This window comes from Culex pipiens, chromosome 2 (assembly GCF_016801865.2).
Source record: "Culex pipiens pallens isolate TS chromosome 2, TS_CPP_V2, whole genome shotgun sequence".
NCBI lineage: Eukaryota > Metazoa > Arthropoda > Insecta > Diptera > Culicidae > Culex > Culex pipiens.
The window spans coordinates 150,410,661-150,430,614 of record NC_068938.1 but is presented as its reverse complement, the minus strand read 5'-3'; the positions used below and the strand labels follow the sequence as shown (position 1 = coordinate 150,430,614).

Here is a 19,954-nt window from a genome sequence, read left to right as displayed (position 1 = left end):
ATGTTGTATACTTGGTTGATGAAAAATTTCAGCTTAAAACTATTTTTGAGCCACTTTTAAAAAAATTTTTTTTTGGACTACTTTTCCAGGGTGCGGGGCAGAATGGACCACCCTGTGGGGCAGAATGGGCCACCTTAGAAAACAAGCCGTTTTGTCTAATACAACGTTGAAGGGAGATAAGAAATGACTTAAGGTACCTTTCTAACATAGTTTCCATGAAGTTAGACCACTTTAATAAAAATAGTCACTTACCAAAACAAAGATTTTTGAAAATAGTGTTAATATGTTGAAAAAGGACACTATTTTTACAAATAAACGTCAAAACAACTGAAAAATCAACTATTGTTGCATTAACAGTGATTTGTGAAGCTAACAGGAGTGAAATAATCCATTTAATCGAAATTTCATAACTTTTGATTGTTTTTGTAAGGCAGGAAAAGGGTGGTCCGTTCTGCCCCCAAGTGGATTTTAATTTAACACTTCCACCACCAAGCCTCTAAATGATTTCAAGGTTCCCTTGTTGTTTGTATACCTTGGTAGTAACATTTAGTAACGTTATAAGCATTGAGCAAACTTTTTCAAACAATCCAACTTTTCAGAAAGCTTATTTAAAAACTTCGAAATAAACAATATTTGCGTAGTTTTGTCAATAAATTTACATTTTTGCTCATAATTCGAAAAATACAATGAATTCAAACGTCGTTTTCGGTATGGTGATGTTTTTTGACGTCCTTTATAAGACCCTTGCCTTACAATTGGTCTAAATCCATTCTAAAGCCCAAAACCAAGGGTGGCCCATTCTGCCCCCCTGGTCCATTCTGCCCCCCCCTGCCCCTACAACGTTGAAGGGAGCTAAAAAATGACTTAAGGTACCTTTCTAACATAGTTTCCATAAAGTTAGACCACTTTAATAAAAATAGTCACTTACCAAAACAAACATTTTTGAAAATAGTGTTAATATGTTGAAAAAGGACACTATTTTTACAAATCTCGATTAAATTTTCAAAAGGCCCTATCTGCATAGGAAACCCATGAGGGATAGGTTGTTTTGAAAATTTAATCTAGAAATAATCATCAAAACAACTAACAAATCAAATAATGTTACATTAAACTTTATTTGTGAAGCTACCAGGAGTGAAATAATCCATAAAATCCAAATTTCATAACTTTTGATTGTTTTTATAAGGCAGGATAAGGGTGGTCCATTCTGCCCCCAAGTGGATTTTAATTTAACACTTCCACCACCAAGCCTCTAAATGATTTTAAGGTTCCGTTGTTGATTGTATACCTTGGTAGTAACATCTAGTATCGTTATAAGCATTGAGCAAACTTTTTCAAACAATCCAACTTTTTAGAAAGCTTATTTAAAAACCTCGAAATAAACAACATTTGCGTGGTTTTTCTAATACATTTACATTTTTGCTCATAATTCAAAAAATACAATCAATTCAAACGTCGTTTTCGGTATGGTGAAGTTATTTGACGTCCTTTATAAGACCCTTGCCTTACAATTGGTCTAAATCCATTCTAAAGCCCAAAACCAAGGGTGGCCCATTCTGCTCCCCTGGTCCATTCTGCCCCCCCTGCCCCTAATGCGATTTAAAACTTTAAAATTAGGTAGAAAGTTGTTTGTTACACTCTTCTTAAAAGTGGCAAATACGAAAAGAAAAAAAAAAGTCACATCTTGTCTTAAATATACTTTATTTTGAGAACACTTAATTATTCTGTCACAAACTTGACATCACATCGCGTCATAAAATCGGGTTTAAGGGGTCACACATGTAACACATGTTCATATTAGGTTTCCTAAACATAATGCAAATCTTACCAACTTAGGTTCTACACATTTCTTTCAGAAACACTCTTTGTCTGGCTTCCCTCTTCGTTTTCCACTTGGAGCAAAACTATCACCATTCTAATCTAGCTTAACCGTTCCCAACGGATGTTCCAGCTTGACGATCGACAAACTGTCGAAAAACGTTTCTTTCTCGTTCATGGGCGTCCGCCGTTCGGCAGTCCTGCGCGCTGCCGCGGGCGTTGGCGAGTTCCGGTTGATTCCGGGAGCCGGTTTCAACGGGGGTGGCGCCGGCGTCTGTCGGTGGACATTGACCAGGTGCCGATCGAACTCGTCCTTGGCGTTGAAGATTTGCGGACAAAAGCCGCACGCGAAGATTTCCACCTTTTTGGTGATGGGTGGTTCCGGGTCCGCTTTTTGGGTTGGAGTGGGAGGTGCGCTGCGGTGGGTCCTCAGGTGGAAGGTTAGCAGTTTCTGCTCGAGGAACTTGGCCCCGCAGAGTTTGCACTTGTACATGATGGAACCGTGACCGCCGGCGCGGACGTTTTGCGCCGAGTGGGAGAGTTCGTGCTTCTGGAGGGTGCCTCGGTAGCCGAAGCGCATGTGGCACGTTTTGCACTCGAACGGCTTCGATTCGCTGTGACTCTTTTTGATGTGGGTTTGCAGGAGGCAGTTGTACATGAAGGTTTTGCCGCAGAGTTCACATTTGGGCAGGGACGGAGGACCGCCACCGCCGCCACGCGGCTTCGTTTGACCGTTTTCCGTCGCAAGGAACTCGATCGGGTCCAGATCGACCACCATCGACTCGTCCGTGTTTTGGTCCGGATCTTTGGTACGTGCGCTGTCTTCCAAGTCGTCTACCGGGGCTGAAAATAGAGAAAAGATCAGTTCGTTAATTATTTGAATTTGATTCTAAAACGTCAACAAAATTTCTTAACACGCAACGGCTACTACGACCAAAACTCCGCCCGTTGCTACGCTCGCCCGAACAGGCTGACGCGCGTACGCCCCCATGGTTACGGGCAAAATAAACAACTCAAGAAGTTATAAATACAAGTGCCCCCTACCAAACCCCTCGTTCCCAAACTTGTGATGGCGGCGTACGGACGTATTTTCCTAAATCTAATCCGCATTTTCTTTTCCTCTTTTCTAGCGCACCGCATGGGTGTCTGGCGGTCCCGGCCAGCACTGGCCTATGATCCGGATGTCGAATCGGGCATCCGTGATGAAGACGATGACCTAGCAGTTCTCGCAGTGGCATATTTCGAGCGGCTAAATGAGCTTGACCGCGCAGAAGTGCTTTCGGAACCGGAGATTCCGGTTCCGGAACCACTCGATGGTTGGATTTCTAGACATATTTACTTTTTCGGACCCGCTGGGGTGATTCCAGAAACGGAATCACTCTCAGAGCAAAATTCACTAACAAATTATTTCGTCCCCAGCAATTCGATTGAATCCGTGGTGGAACCCCGGGCACTGCCGGGTTCATCATGGGCTTTCCAAATTCCCTCTGGCGGCTTCGTCGGAGTCGAATCCATCGTTGGGTATAGGAAATTCTCATGACATTGATTTAGACCAACCCGGCGTGGATTCGACTCCGGCGGATGCGCCATCGGGAACCGAAATTAAACCTGATGACACGATTTTGGCCCAAACTGTGGCGATTTCCAATGAGAAATTGCCCACAGTACAAAATTTAAAAGTTCAAACTTTCGGCAACTGTCAAAGTCTCGGTAACCGTGATTTTCCCCGGTTGCTGAGATTGCGATATTCTAAATTTTCACTGTTTTCTAAATATTTTTCTTGTTTTTGTGTTTGTTCTTTGGTTGCGTTTTTGTTTATTGTTGAATTAGTTTAGAATGTAGTTTAGAGCTAATTTGGTAGATTTTCAAAATTTTGCGTGCTTTTTCTATCGTAGAAAGACCTTAACATTGATAGTTTGGGCTGATGAAATTTGTTCGACCGACATTTAATTTTTATTCATGCAAATCTATATGATACAAACCTAAATCCGAAAAAAGGTCTGTGATTGTATAGGTTTGTGTGAATTATTTTGAAATGTTGGTTTGCTAAATTCACAGTTTTACAAATTGACAATGTAACTCGTATGTTCTCAGCTTGATTTCTTCGTGTAGCTTCTCATTTTTCGAAGCTTTTTAATATATTAATTAAAAATTATTTTTATAAATATTCCACAGATCAGAACTGGCTAGCTAAACATACTGAAAGGGAGCATTTTTGGTAGATGTCTTAAAAATTAATGTATGATTCAATGTAATCATTCTAATTCCTTTTGCTTGATTATTTCTTCCCCAGGTCGGACTTCTTTCCTTTGTAGTGCATAGCAGTATAGCAGATCGTGGGGGCGCTGTTCACGGACCTGCATTCGGACCTCGGCGGGGCATTGGAGCAACTTTTAGTTTAGATCGATAAATTGTAACTTTTTTTGTTGTTGTTGTAATAAAGCTTTGTTATACCAGACTTGTTGTAGTTGTATTATTTAAATAAGATTGAGAAAATGCAAACATAATTATTGATAAGGTGGCCAATCAAGTCGGGAATTCGCCAAAATCGGGAAAAAGTTGGAAATCTGTAATTTTTTGTCAAAAAGTTGGGAAAAGTTGTTATATGTCGGGAATCCCAAGCATACTTCCTTGATTTTTTTAACTCTTGAATAATTTTGTAATGTTCTGTACGATTTTCAAATTAAATTCACTCAATTTCAAAGATTATGGACAGCGTAAACTGATTCTGTTTCATTTTGTCACATTGATTGAACATTTGAAAAAAGATTCCAACTTGAGTTTGAATGATTTGAATGGTTCAATGGTTTTTTTTTAAGTAAATATTTTTTCCCAAATGTTTGTCTTGAACTTTTTTGTGAGTATGGGTAATGCTTGATTTTCAGTTATCGGACAATTTAAATATCAAATAAAATCTAATCGTTGTTCGTTCTGTATCAAAAAAATTAAAAACTATTTTTACGCTGCAAAAAACTAAACCCAAGAAATTTTGAGTTATTGCAAATATGTTTAAATAATGTGTCTCTTCAAAAATTTCGCATAAAATAACGGATAAAACATAACTGAAAAAACTAAATAAAACAGTTAAATACTGGCAGCTAGAAAAGTCAGCATTGTTTCAAAAATTCAATATCAAAATTTACAAAATCAAGAATGAAACTTAGTTAAAAACTTTTTTTTACGAATTCCTATATATTTTCCTAAATTCTTTGAAATAATAATAACAGCAATCATGTTATAAGCGTGTTTTGATTTTAAATAAAATAAAATTGAGAATATAATTAAAAATTCAGTTATCTTTAACTTTTTGCCATTTCCAGTCCAAGTCCAAGTCCAAGTATACACTCAAAATCAGGAGTACCCTTCAAAAAGGGTTTTATCTACCCTTTATCTGTCATCCCAAAGAAAAAAACCCTTTTTGAGGGTTACTTCCACCCTTTTTTCAAGTTTACCGGTAGTAACCCTTTGCAAAAGGGTGACGACGGGTGAACTTGAAAAAAAGGGTGGAAGTAACCCTCAAAAAGGGTTTTTTTTCTTTGGGATGACAGATAAAGGGTAGATAAAACCCTTTTTGAAGGGTACTTCTGATTTTGAGTGTTGATTGATGTTGATTGATTGATTTTTTGAATTGTGTTGATTGATTGATTTTTCAGGGTTTTTTTTTTTTTTTCTTTGGGATGACAGATAAAGGGTAGATAAAACCCTTTTTGAAGGGTACTTCTGATTTTGAGTGTACGTTTGCCAATTTAAATAAATAAACATTGAAATTATAAATATTGTTAAGCTTTTGATTATTTTTCAAAGACTAAATCTGGAGTTTTTTTTTTTTTGAAAATAGGACCTTTTTTTATTTTTTGCTTTTTGGGTGTTTTTGAATACCTCTGAATTTAAGCTCGGTTCAAGGTTCAAGGCGGTTCTAAAAACACCCAATAAGCAAAAAATTAAAATTTTGTTTATAGAACCATTAAAACAAAATCTAGGTTATTGTTTATGTTTCTACTCTGAATCAAAATAATGAATGCTTCCATTTTTTTAATTTTTTAAGGCATTTGTTATTAAGCTTCTGTTTTTACAAAAATTGTCATTGATTGATTTTTTTAAATTCATATAAAATATTTTTTCGATGGTTACCCAAGTAACATTTTAGGCTTTATCGAAGCTGTCACCGCTATAAAACCTGTCAGCCAAAACATACATGACATTTCATACGTCTTTAAACTTCTTATGCCAGACAGATTTTATTCTGGCAAAAAAAATTCTTTGTCTTGCCAAATGATATAATGGAGACGGTTAGCAAAAATGGCGAAAATTAAATAATATGTATTGGAGATAATTAGGGGCATATGGGCAGAATGGTCCGCCTAAGCCAAATGCGCCAAAAATCATAGAAAAACATAAAAATTAATGAATTGAGTGTAGTAGGCTTATGCTTTGGAATGTTGTATACTTGGTTGATGAATTTCTCTTACTAAAAACTGTTTTTGAGCCACTTTAAAAAAATGTTTTTTTGACTACTTTTTCAGGGTGCGGGGCAGAATGGGCCACCTTAGAAAACAAGCCATTTCATTTAATACAACGTTGAAGAGTGATAAGAAATGACTGGAAGGACCTTTCCAACATAGTTTCCATGATGTTTGATCACTTTTATAAAAATTGTCACTTAACAAAACAAACATTTTTGAAAATAGTTTAAATATGTCGCAATAAGATACTATTTTTACAAATCGTGCTTTCCATTTCATTAGGGCACAAAACTTTTGTAAACAAGAGTGTATCCCTCTCACACCTTATGCAAACTGTCATTTGAGTGAAAGGGATACACTATTGTTTACAAAAGTTTTGTGCCCTTTTGAAATGTTAGGCTCCAAATATGCATCTTAACAAGTAAAAAATCAACTAATGTTGCATTAAACCTGTTTTGTGAAGCTACCAGGAGTGAAATAATCCATTTAGCTCAAATTTCGTAACTTTTGATTGTTTTTATAAGGCAGGATAAGGGTGGTCCATTCTGCCCCCAAGTGGATTTTAATTTAACACTTCCACCACCAAGCCTCTTAATGATTTGAAGGACCCTTGCCTTACAGTTGGTCTAAATTCATTCTAATGCCCAAAACCAAGGGTGGCCCATTCTGCCCCCCCCCCTCCTGGTCCTCTGCCCCTATAATAATTTGATAGAGTATTTCTCGTAATTGGTTGCTTAATTTCAGCTGCGGTTAAAATTTTATCGATAAATGTGGGAGAGATAGAGCCAAAAAATCAACTCGTCAACAAAAATAATTCTTTTGTAATAACAATTTATAATTAAAAAAATGCAGTTTTTTGAAGAAAAAAAAAGTTTAACACATTTTGAAAGTCGATGGTTATAGGCGTCATCCATAAAGTATGTCACGCTCTAGGGGGGGAGGGGGGGGGTCTGAGCAAGTGTGACATTGCGTGTTATAAGTATAGGAATAGCGTGACAAAGGGGGGGAGGAGGGGGGGTAAATTTTGGCTGATTTTAGCGTGACGTACTTTATGGATGAAGCCATTTTAGTTATGTGAGAAATTTAGCATAAATGTGTGTTTTCATCAAATGCTAGTCATATTTATTGCTTTTTCATTTTTTTTCTACCAAGATGACGTCAATCAAAATCAATCAAACCACGCGTATAGCGCCATATTTATGCATTGCTATTTGGCCGCGTTAAATGCTTTCTTAGGAGCTTATGGTTTAAAGTTATTTGCATGCCTAATGGCAAGTGACAGCTACAACATCCTTGGTTTACAAGAAACATGAGATAAAACCATTGCCATCGGGCTTTCAAGACTCTCTTAAAACTCTCATAAAACCTTATTGAAAGCCATTTGGCTCTTATTGCCACGAAGTTTTATGTCCGAGGCATAAAACCTTCTTAGAACCTTTAATTCAGCTCATGCTTATATTGGTTGCTGTGAAAGCCAAAATGCTACCATAAAACCTTAATAAAACTAGGTGGTGGCTAGTTGGTTTAAAAATGTTACTTGGATAATATTGACTTTTATTTAAAGAGTTTTTTCCTTTGAAATGACTATTATTTGAGTGTCTGGATAGTCGGGAATTTGAAAATGGTATTTGAGTGGTCACCCTAGAATTATTCATACAAAAAATGGATTAAAAATATTCCAAAATCTTTATCTTTTGAAGTACCGTAAACCGTGATCACACTGATAGGATTTCAATTTATTTTTGAAATAATTTCTAACTGGCAAGGTTTGTATCAAGATTTTTATTTTTAAAACATGTGCTAGGTTAGTCCACAAAAGGTTCATGGTCCATGCACTATTTTTGAAAACATGTTAATTTTTTTTTAATGATTTTATAAAAATCTTATTTTGAATTCCGGGGTGACTTTGATAGTCATAGTTTCTCATGTTATTATAAAATTTAAGGTGTTCAAATTTTATTTTTACGTCAAATGTACCATCAATAAGGTAGCTGGCATAGTTATAAAAAAAACAAATCAATGTTTTTTATTAGTTAACTAAGTTTATAAGCTTTGAACAAAATACAAAAATAGTAGTTTATGCAACAAGTTGCAAAAAGAGGATTTTTTCAGCACGAGTCGTACATTTATCCAACGAGGTTCACCGAGTTGGATAAATACGACGAGTGCTGAAAAATCCAAGTTTTGCAACGAGTTCCATACAACATTTTTTGCAATTTCGAAAAACACCCATTGAGTGAAATTTTAAGTCGAATTTTCATGTATTTTGTCAATAAACCGTTTAAATCAAAAAAATGTTGAAAAGTGTTACTTTTCGAAACAAGTGCTGAAAAGTTCAACTTTTCAGCACCCATTTCAGTGCTGAAAAGTAGAACTTTTCAGCATTTATTTTGAAAAGTGTTGCTATTCGATTCTGTTATTTTTGGTATAGAAAAGTAGGCTATTTCGTCGTTCAAGAATGACAGGAAAAGTAAGTAGTTTCACGACGGAATTGCAAAAAATGTATTTTTAAATCATTTTTTTCTTCGCGGCCCTTATTGACACAAAAAGTCCTACTTGACAGTTCGCTCCAAGATCCATAAAATAATGTTGTGTTGTCAATTTATTTTTTTGCATCAAAATGAAAAAAAGTGATCAGAAATGGTTTTTAATCGTGTAAAAACCGTTGTACATACACATTTACATAGAGCTTTAGGACCCAATTCGTTGAAACCAGTTTTCATTATAAAATTATCGATTCATATTGCATTTCAAACTGAATTCGAAGCACTTTACATTCAAGTTTGTTCTACTGAAAATGCCTATAAATTTGGAGAGTTTTTAGAAAATTTGAAACTTAAAAATTAAGAGATTCTTAAAGATTGCTCCCTGATTTTTTAGGCCAACACTGAAGTGCTGCAGGGTGCGACATAAACTTTCAAAAACATTTGTGACGGCCAAAACTGTTGCTTATTCGAATGAAATTCTTTTCTTACCTTCCTCCGCCGCTCCATCCTGCTGTTCCTGCGCGGCCCCGCTCGACACAATGTTCAGCTCCAGCTCCTTGTGCAGCCTTTTCTGGTGCTTCAGCAGCATATCCCGCTCCTCAAACTCCTGCTCGCAGACGATGCACACAAACAGCATATCGGCGTCGCTACGTTTCTTCCCACCGGCCATCGTCGTCAGACTTTCGTTGAAGCTGATGGCGCCGACCGCGGTCGTACTCGAGTCCAACGCGGAATTCTGCTGCTGCTGCTGTTCCCGCTTGGCGAGCATCGCTTCCAGCTGTTGCTGCCGTTGTTCCTTTTCCTTTTCGAGCGCGATCAGCTCGTGCATCTTCATGTGCGTGTTGAGGACACTTTCGCGGGCGAACGCCTCCGAGCAGATGATGCATTTGTACTCGTTTTTGTCGCTGCCGGTGGAAGTGGCGGTTCCGGCGGGAGATTCAACGGCGAGGGTTTGCTCCGGGTGGAACCGCCGAACGTGCATCGTCTGGGCACGTTTGTTGGGCAGCTTTTCCTCGCAGAACTCGCACGGCCACTGGTCCTGGTCGGGTTGGTCGGTGCCTTCGGGCTTTTCCTGGTGCGTTTTGGCGTGTTGTTGGAGCTGTGATCGGGTTGAGAACCGGTACAGACAGACGTCGCACTTGAACGGCCTGTTGTACGCGACGTGGACGTTCTTGTGGCGCTTGAAGCGGACCATCGAGGTGAACGTTTTCGAGCAGATCTTGCACGTGTAGACTGTGGCGCCCGACTCGTCCTTGTCCTCCGCACTCTGGTCACATTTGATCACTCCGACGCCGTGCCCCAGGGCCTTGTGGCGAATCAGACGCAGTTCCGTCGTCAGCGAGATGAAACACACGTCGCACTTGAACGGTTTCGACGGGTCGTGCTTCTGGAGAATGTGCGTCCGGGCGGCACTCTTGTACTGGAATTCCGCCTCGCAAATGCCACACTTGTGGTTCCCGTTCTCGCCGGGTTGGTAATGTTCGGCGAAAAACGTTTCCTCGAGGTCCACGGCCGGGGCCATTTCTTCCAGAAGGTTCGGCGAAGGAGCGACCAGCGAACTTTCCGCATCCGGGTAGAACTGACTCTCGAGCAGCAGAGCGGACGCGTCGCTGTAGTCCTCCATGGTTGTGTCGGTTTCTGTGTGCTGGAAACTTGGCTGCTCGTCCCCGTCGGGCAGTTCCTGCTTGATGACGACCTGCTGTTCTTCCTTTTTCTCCACTTGCATGGCCTGAAAGCAAAAAGGTTAAGCATCAAGAATCCAAACAAAACTTCCACTCGTTTCCTACCTGCTTGAGCTGGATCTCGCGTGCGCTAACCTCGCGCATCTTTTCGTCACTCCGCAGGCAGGTCTCGTACAGCTCGTAAGCCGTCAGCAGGCGCCACTTGCAACCCCGGCAGATCCGTTCCGGCATCCCGTTGAGCATCTCCCGGGTACCGAGTGGGGCGCAAACCTCCAGCAGGATCCCGTACAAACTTTTGCACTCGTAGTCCACCACGGTGCTGAAGATCGATTCCAGACCGTGTACTTGCCCTTGTCTTCCGGTTCCGCCGTTGGTTAGGCAGATTCGGCAAATGTTTGGTCCCGTGGCGGCGACCACGGAGGAACCTGCGTTCGCTGAGCGGGTCTCCATTTGGACAGGACGATGATGCTGAGCTTTTGTCACTTGTGAAGAACAAAACAATTTTTTTCTGAACTTAAAAAAGAGAAGCCAAGGATTTTTTTTTGTTTGTGCGGAAAAAAACACGACTCGCGGCGGCGGGCTCGTTGATTTGTTTGACAAGAATGTCAAAAACAACACGTTTGTAGGAAACTGTACTCTTTTGAGTTGTGTTATCCGCTACCTATTATACCCATTTTTGGGTATACCCCAACATCAGGTAAAAGGGTAAAATATTTAGGATAAAAGCACTGACGAACTGCATGCATGCATATGGAATATTCCATTGACCGCACTTTCCCATCTTTTTCATCTCACTCACTCTCAGCGTTCAGCGATTTTCAAACACACGATTTGACAGATGCGCAGCAGCTGCTTTCTGAAGTACATAATATGTGAAAAGGGCGGAAACCATTATCAAATTATTTTGTTTTTGCAAAATCCTTACGAAAAAGTAATTATTACACAAATTTTACTAAGTTCTACACTCAAACCCCGATGGTTTGACACCAACTGTTGTCAAACGAACGGGGTCACGTTTTAGTTTGACACCCCTTTTACACGGAGTTCACACACACTACCAAACGTTTGTTTTGATAGTGTGCGTGAACGCCGTGTAAAAAGTGACAGTTCGTCACTTTTTAGTTTGACTTTGACCAACCAACGGGGTACAAACTAAAAAAGTGTTAAACGAAAAAGTGACCAACCACCGGGGGTTGAGTGTATGAAATTTAGGGTAAAATAATGTTTTGCCTTTTATGATTTGTCAATGTTTATGATAATTGAAGAATTTCCGTCACATTACCTTTTTTTTCATATCAGCCATATCATTTGTTGAATCTGCATTCTTCGCAGCACGGAATATTGTCGAATTCGAATTTTGACATTCACTCAAAAAGAAAAAAAGTAGGGGAGTGTGGGGTAATTTGGACACCTTAAGGAAATTGCTCTGCCACGGGCTGTATGGATATTTTAAAGGAATGTGGATTACATCAGAGGATAATAGAGACCATATTTTATGGAAAAATGTCATTCATTTCGATAAATTTTGATGAATAACCCATTTTTATCGCAAAAATTTAAAGGTGTCCAAATTACCCCCACATTTTTGTGTGGGGGTAATATGAACACCCCTATGGGGTAATTTGGACATACCTTGTGGGGTAATATGTACACCTTTTGTGGGGTAATTTGGACACATGTTGAAGAATGAGTTTAACATTTGATTTTTTGAGCATGTTTTTATCCTTCAACCTGGTTTTGTAATTGCTTTATATTTTGAAGCGAGCCAACGAACGATCTTTTTAAATTTAGAGTATTTTTTCTTTGTGTGTACAAGATTGATATAATCCATAAATAAGAGTTAAGAGCGCAACAAAAAGTGCGCAATTAATTTTTCACATTGAAAAATTTAATTTAACAATTAAACAATTTAAAAAATTAACAAATTAACAATTTAACAATTTAACAATTTAACAATTTAACAATTTAACAATTTAACAATTTAACAATTTAACAATTTAACAATTTAACAATTTAACAATTTAACAATTTAACAATTTAACAATTTAACAATTTAAAAATTTAACAATTTAACAATTTAACAATTTAACAATTTAACAATTTAACAATTTAACAATTTAACAATTTAACAATTTAACAATTTAACAATTTAACAATTTAACAATTCAACAATTTAACAATTTAACAATTTAACAATTTAACAATTTAACAATTTAACAATTCAACAATTTAACAATTTAACAATTTAACAATTTAACAATTTAACAATTTAACAATTTAACAATTTAACAATTTAACAATTTAACAATTTAACAATTTAACAATTTAACAATTTAACAATTTAACAATTTAACAATTTAACAATTTAACAATTTAACAATTTAACAATTTAACAATTTAACAATTTAACAATTTAACAATTTAACAATTTAACAATTTAACAATTTAACAATTTAACAATTTAACAATTTAACAATTTAACAATTTAACAATTTAACAATTTAACAATTTAACAATTTAACAATTTAACAATTTAACAAATTAACAATTTAACAATTTAACAATTTAACAATTTAACAATTTAACAATTTAACAATTTAACAATTTAACAATTTAACAATTTAACAATTTAACAATTTAACAATTTAACAATTTAACAATTCTTGACTTTTTTTTGATAAGGTCCTATAAACAAATGTAAACATTGAGTGTATCCCTTTTACACCTTATGTCAAAGTCCATCGGAGTAAGCGGGATATACTCAATGTTTACATTTGTTTATAGGACCTTATCAAAAAAAAGTCAAGAATTTAACAATTTAACAATTTAACAATTTAACAATTTAACAATTTAACAATTTAACAATTTAACAATTTAACAATTTAACAATTTAACAATTTAACAATTTAACAATTTAACAATTTAACAATTTAACAATTTAACAATTTAACAATTTAACAATTTAACAATTTAACAATTTAACAATTTAACAATTTAACAATTTAACAATTTAACAATTTAACAATTTAACAATTTAACAATTTAACAATTTAACAATTTAACAATTTAACAATTTAACAATTTAACAATTTAACAATTTAACAATTTAACAATTTAACAATTTAACAATTTAACAATTTAACAATTTAACAATTTAACAATTTAACAATTTAACAATTTAACAATTTAACAATTTAACAATTTAACAATTTAACAATTTAACAAATTAACAATTTAACAATTTAACAATTTAACAATTTAACAATTTAACAATTTAACAATTTAACAATTTAACAATTTAACAATTTAACAATTTAACAATTTAACAATTCTTGACTTTTTTTTGATAAGGTCCTATAAACAAATGTAAACATTGAGTGTATCCCTTTTACACCTTATGTCAAAGTCCATCGGAGTAAGCGGGATATACTCAATGTTTACATTTGTTTATAGGACCTTATCAAAAAAAAGTCAAGAATTTAACAATTTAACAATTTAACAATTTAACAATTTAACAATTTAACAATTTAACAATTTAACAATTTAACAATTTAACAATTTAACAATTTAACAATTTAACAATTTAACAATTTAACAATTTAACAATTTAACAATTTAACAATTTAACAATTTAACAATTTAACAATTTAACAATTTAACAATTTAACAATTTAACAATTTAACAATTTAACAATTTAACAATTTAACAATTTAACAATTTAACAATTTAACAATTTAACAATTTAATAATTTAACAATTTAACAATTTAACAATTTAACAATTTAACAATTTAACAATTTAACAATTTAACAATTAATAATAATTTAACTATTTAACGATTTAAAAATTAAACAACTTAAAAATTAAACAACTTAAAAATTAAACAACTTAAAAATTAAACAACTTAAAAATTTAAAATCATTTTTTCACAAAATACACATAAAAATCTATTGATTTCAAAATTACAAAAAAAAGTATCAAATCTAGACCAAATCGCATAATTTCAGAATAGCAAAATTAGAAAAAAAATATTACTAAATTCTTGACTAAATTACAAAAAAAACACAAAAATACAAATAAAGACAAATAATGAGATTGTGGATAAAAAAAGAGACGGTTTATTCGATATCGATCTTCAAAAACTACACATTTTTTATTTCAAAAGCTTCTTGAATCATCAACATCAATATTAACTTTTTGACAAAAATTTGCCAGTTTCGATTTTTTTTCTATTAGTTAATTAGTATTCCTAGTTAATTTCTTGACTTTTTTTTGATAAGGTCCTATAAACAAATGTAAACATTGAGTGTATCCCGCTTACTCCGATGGACTTTGACATAAGGTGTGAAAGGGATACACTCAATGTTTACATTTGTTTATAGGACCTTATCAAAAAAAAGTCAAGATTTTTTCTTTAGTTATTTGTTTGTTTGTGATGCAACTTCATTATTTCAAGCGTGCAACTTTTTTTTATTACCCAAGTTCCCTTAAACGTGCATGCTACCAAAACGTCAAAACAAAGTGCGTTCTGTTTTGGTTTGATTTAGCAAATCATCCGTGTTTCAGTTTAGAAATCCGTTCAGTTCGCTATTCTCAATCGAAAGTTGAATTAACCAGTGCCAGCCAGCATGGACGAAAACGTGTGCCGCGAGCTGCTGGCCAACCTGCAGATCGAGCAGTCCCGTAAGACGGCCCTCACCGAGATCAAAAATACGCTCATTTCCAGCAACGACTCTTCGATCGCAAGCAGCTTCCTCAAGTCGCCGGAACTGCTCGAGTGTATGACCGATTCCAACAGGTTGGTGCACCGGTTTTGATCAGGAAGGGGTTGTAATACTCTCGATTTCTTTCAGCGAGCAAACCCTGCTGGCCTGCGACATCCTGTCGATTTGTATGAGCAATCTGTCCATTGACGAATCGACGGAGGTTAAGAACGTCATTGAAAAATCGTTGAGTCATGGGAATGCAAGCGTGCAGGCGTTTGGGCTGCGCGAGTTGCGGCGGGTTTCGTCCTCGGAGGCGTTTGCCAACGAGACGCTGATTCTGTTGGTCATCAACTGCCTCGCGTCGGAGGAGACCAGCGTCGGAACGCCTTCGATAGATTTGCTGGTGGCGTTGCTGCCCAAGTTTGTCCACATGCGAAGCGTTCAGGACAATCTGGAGAAGCTGCTGGGGGCGAACGACATTGTTCGGTGTCGGTTGTACGAGGTCGCCGTGAAGGTTGGCCGGCAGTCCGGGGAGCTGTTGGACGCGATGAAGAAGTTCCTTCAGAAGGCCATCCAAGAGCTGGACGAGGAGGACATTTTGCTGCAGTTGAGTGTGCTGCAAGTATTGTCTGATCTGCCGGTGAATAACCACGGCATGGCATATTTAGAGAACAACGGAGTGTTTGATAAGTTGATGCAAAAGATTGAACGATTGGAGGAGGATCCGTTGGCGACGATTCTTGTGCCAGGGTTCATGCGGTTCTACGGCAGTATTGCAACAATTCACCCGGCCAGGATCTACGATGGCTACCCGAAGATTATTACGCTGCTGTTTGATTGCCTGTTGTCTGAGGATCTTACCATTTTGCCAACGGCGTACGATACTTTGGGTAAGTTTCAACATTTTTTATTTGAAGTTTAAAAAAAATCTACTTTTTTGCCAGGATGCATCGCGTACCCGAGCGAGGGCAAGCGCCAGCTTCACTACAAGCACGGTGCAGTGCTGAAGAAGACCCTGAAGCACATCCACGGCGTCATCCGGAATCTACCGAACGACATCAAGCTGCGACTGTTGGGCTGCCTGACGAACCTGTTCGCGGTCGATGGCGCCTCGGCCGATAATCAGATCACGTAATATATTGACGAATTCCCTAAGATTTTGTTTACTAAATCAATCCCTCGTTCCCAGTTCAATCACCCAAACGTGGTACGGGTACCTCTCCGAGGAGGAAAACCTAAACCTGGTGATGGACTACATTCGGAACGCCTTCCCGGACATCAAGCGGGCCGCCCTAGCTCTGCTCCGGGCGCTCGTTGGTCACCGTTGGGGCCAGCAGTACATGCTGCAGACGGGAGGTTTCGTCGAGTACTTGCTAGACCGGAAGCAGGAAGCCGACAAGGACGTCATTCTGGACAAGTACGAGATCATTCGGCTGCTGGCCACGTCGAGTGTGTTTGATCCGCAAACGAGCGCCGAGCTGAAGCAGTACGCCGCCGAAGGTGCGTTCTACGTGCGGGGAATCACCGAGGTGGCTGTGGAGGGAGCGTCGTAAGGTTAGTGAGCGGGGACTCTTTTTTTTCTCGGTGTTACAGTTGAAGAAAACAAATATATTTGGAACTTCGTCATAAAGGCGGAAATTTATTCACTGAGAAAGCCTCCTGCAAATTCAGCAAACAACGACAAGGAATCAACTAACAGCTTTTTGGGTGACACAGGGTGGTTTAAAAAAACAGATAAAGCAAAATTTGAAAATTTTGTTTATAGAACCTTCTTAAAAAAAACTCTGGAAATGATTATCCGAAGTTTCGATAAACCGAAGGATTGTTTAAGACTTCGGACAATCGATTCACAAACTAAATGAATTTTTTTTTTGTATTTTTTTTCTTACTTTTAACAGTAAATTCGAGTTCTGCGACCCCATTTTCGTCAAATGTGAATGGTTGGTTGCGTATTAAATTGAAAAATGCATTTTTTCATTTTTTTTTAAATATTTCGTTATCGCCATGTTGGTCGCCATCTTGCATTTAAAAATTCTAAATCATCTTAGCGTAGTTTATTAGTTTTTGTTTAGGCTCTTTTCAAATGGAATTTCTGTTTGCGTAAAAATGCAACGATGGGACAAACAGACTTGGTGCTGTTTGAAGAATTTCCGAACAAAGTACTGACTTTTTGTGTTTTCTAAAAGTATACTTAAAACTAAAATGAAAAAAAAAGAATAATCGCAAAAGTTTCTTTTTCGCTTGCGAACTTTCTTGACCCGCGAAAAAGAGAGAGGGCAAATCACGCCAAAGAAAATCGCTCCCGAACTTCTCGAAGAAAATCAATCAATCAATCGAACATTTTTGGTGAATCTCTATGTCAGCAACACTTAAATTCACTTATTTAATTTTTTTACAAACATCGTTCATTTACGACAAGTGACATATCATTTTTCGACGTGTGACGTTATACCTGCAAGTGTAGTAGTGAAATCGGTGTTCCGCCGAATAATCCAGATGATGATTTTTTCGGTTTCATTTTACCGATTTTTCGTGCGCGAGAGAGGTGAGCCTTAGGGTGGAATCTAGTTAGGGGCAGGGGGGGCAGAATGGACCATGGGGGCAGAGCGGGCCACCCTTGGTTTTGGGCTTTAGAATGGATTTAGACCAACTGTAAGGCAAGGGTCTTATAAAGGACGTCAAATAACATCACCACACCGAAAACGACGCTTAAATTCACTGTATTTTTCGAATTATGAGCAAAAATGTAAATTCATTGACAAAACCACGCAAATGTTGTTTATTTCGAGGTTCATAAATAAGCTTTCTCGAAAGTTAGATTGTTTGAACAAGTTTGTTCAATGTTTAGAATGTTACCAGGAGCTATTACGAAGGTAATCAAACAACAACGGACCTTCAATTTTTTTAGAGGCTTGGTGGTGGAAATGTTAAATTAAAATCCACTTGGGGGCAGAATGGACCACCCTTTTCCTGCCTTATTAAAACAATCAAAAGTTATGAAATTTTTGTTAAATGGATTATGTCGCTCCTGGTAGGTTCACAAATCACGTTTTATGCAATATTAGTTGATTTTTTAGTTGTTTTGATGGTTATTTGTAAAAATAGTGTCTTATTCCAACATATTAAAACTATTTTCAAAAATGTTTGTTTTGGTAAGTGACTATTTTCATAAAAGTGGTCTTCATGGAACTTCATGGAAACCATGTTAGAACGGTCCCTTAAGTCATTGATTATCTCCCTTCAACGTTTTATTGGACGAAATGGCTTGTTTTCTAAGGTGGCCCATTCTGCCCCACAGGGTGGTCCATTCTGCCCCGCACCCTGGAAAAGTTGTCGACAAAACACATTTTTTAAAGTGGCTCAAAAATAGTTTTAAGCTAAAAATTTTCATCAACCAAGTATACAACATTGAAGGGAACATCCCAAAGCACAATTTTTTTAAAAAATTATGTCTGTGTTCATAACAACCCATTTTGGCCTATTTACTTATATGTAACCTCTTAAATGCAAGGTTCTTGGCAGATGTGCCAAATGAGTAATTTATACACACTCAAACCCCGATGGTTTGACACCAACTGTTGTCAAACGAACGGGGTCACGTTTTAGTTTAACACCCCTTTTACACAAAGCTCACACACACTACCAAACGTTTGTTTTGATAGTGTGCGTGAGCCCCGTGTAGAAAGTGACAGTTCGTCACTTTTTAGTTTGACTTTGACCAACCAACGGGGTCCAAACTAAAAAAGTGTCAAACGAAAAAGTGACCAACCACCGGGGGTTGAGTGTATCAGCAGTTCCATTTGAAAAGGGCACAAACCGAAAAAAATAAATAATTAGACCCGTATTTTTTTTTTGGCCGTTAGGATGACCTACACCGTGCTAGGGTGCAAAAGTGGCCGTCAATTTTCGCCAAAACCACATTTTTCAAAAAATCACAGCTCCGCTTCATTTTAACCGATTTTAGTTGGGCCTTTTAAGGAAAAATAATTTGAGGATCGAAAAAACTAGCCAAACATTTGAAAAAGTCGTATGAAAACTTAAAATTACCGTGTCTGAACCAAAGAGCCTATGTCTGAAAATATGTTTATCGGATTTCTCGGAAAATGTTACGTAACATACTCAAAAACTGGAGGTGTTAATTAACAGAATTCCGAGTTATGATTTTTTGAAAATAAAAAGTGTGATTTTCGGCGCGCCGGTCGTTGGAAAAACGACTTTTTTCACTAAAACTGCAATAACTTTAAAATTTCAGCGATGACCTATATATGTTTGGGTACCAATAGTTAAGTCTTTTAATAATAGACATCACACCGTCTTTTCAGACTGAATTTACTAACTAACGGGACAAACACAGAACACCCAGAGGAGATGGTCGGGAATCAAACCCGTGCCCCTTAGCACACATGAGGGATCGGCAGCCGAAGCCGCTAACCACCGCGCCACGGGGTCCTTTTAATTACGAAAATTTTGGTACCTTTGGGTCAACCTTCAATAGGGTCCTAAAGCCTTATGTCAATTTTTATGTACAACGGTAAAAACACGATTAAAACCCATTTCTGATCACATTTTATCATTAAAAAAATTGACAAGACAACATTTTTTTGATGGATTAGCTATGGTCCCCTTGGAACGAGCTGTCAAGTAGGACCTTTTCTGTCAAGAAGGGCCGCGAAGTTATTTTTTTGAAATTGATTAAAAAATCGCAAATTTAAGCCTAATTTTAGGACCCAATTTCATGGTGTAGTCCCGAGTCAGCCCAGATTTGGACCAGCCTAATGGTCATCAAAAAACAAAACCA

The 19,954-nt window shown here is 37.0% G+C and overlaps 2 protein-coding genes across 2 annotated transcripts; one reads left to right on the top strand and one right to left on the bottom strand.

Annotated features, from left to right (window-relative positions):
• Positions 1-1,715: 1,715 nt before the first annotated feature.
• Positions 1,716-11,038, bottom strand: LOC120431869 (zinc finger protein 91-like). The gene is made up of 3 exons (XM_039597001.1): positions 10,555-11,038; positions 9,257-10,496; positions 1,716-2,661 (listed from the first exon to the last, which is right to left on the bottom strand). The coding sequence occupies exons 1-3, from the start codon at positions 10,897-10,899 to the stop codon at positions 1,916-1,918; spliced, it is 2,331 nt and encodes a 776-aa protein (XP_039452935.1). The 5' UTR covers positions 10,900-11,038; the 3' UTR covers positions 1,716-1,915.
• A 3,930-nt stretch (positions 11,039-14,968) lies between these two features.
• On the top strand, positions 14,969-16,786 carry LOC120431871 (26S proteasome non-ATPase regulatory subunit 5). Its single transcript, XM_039597002.2, has 4 exons — positions 14,969-15,248; positions 15,304-16,046; positions 16,101-16,287; positions 16,346-16,786. Exons 1-4 carry the CDS (start codon positions 15,079-15,081, stop codon positions 16,707-16,709), a joined length of 1,464 nt encoding a protein of 487 aa, XP_039452936.1. The 5' UTR covers positions 14,969-15,078; the 3' UTR covers positions 16,710-16,786.
• The last annotated feature ends 3,168 nt before the right edge of the window (positions 16,787-19,954 follow it).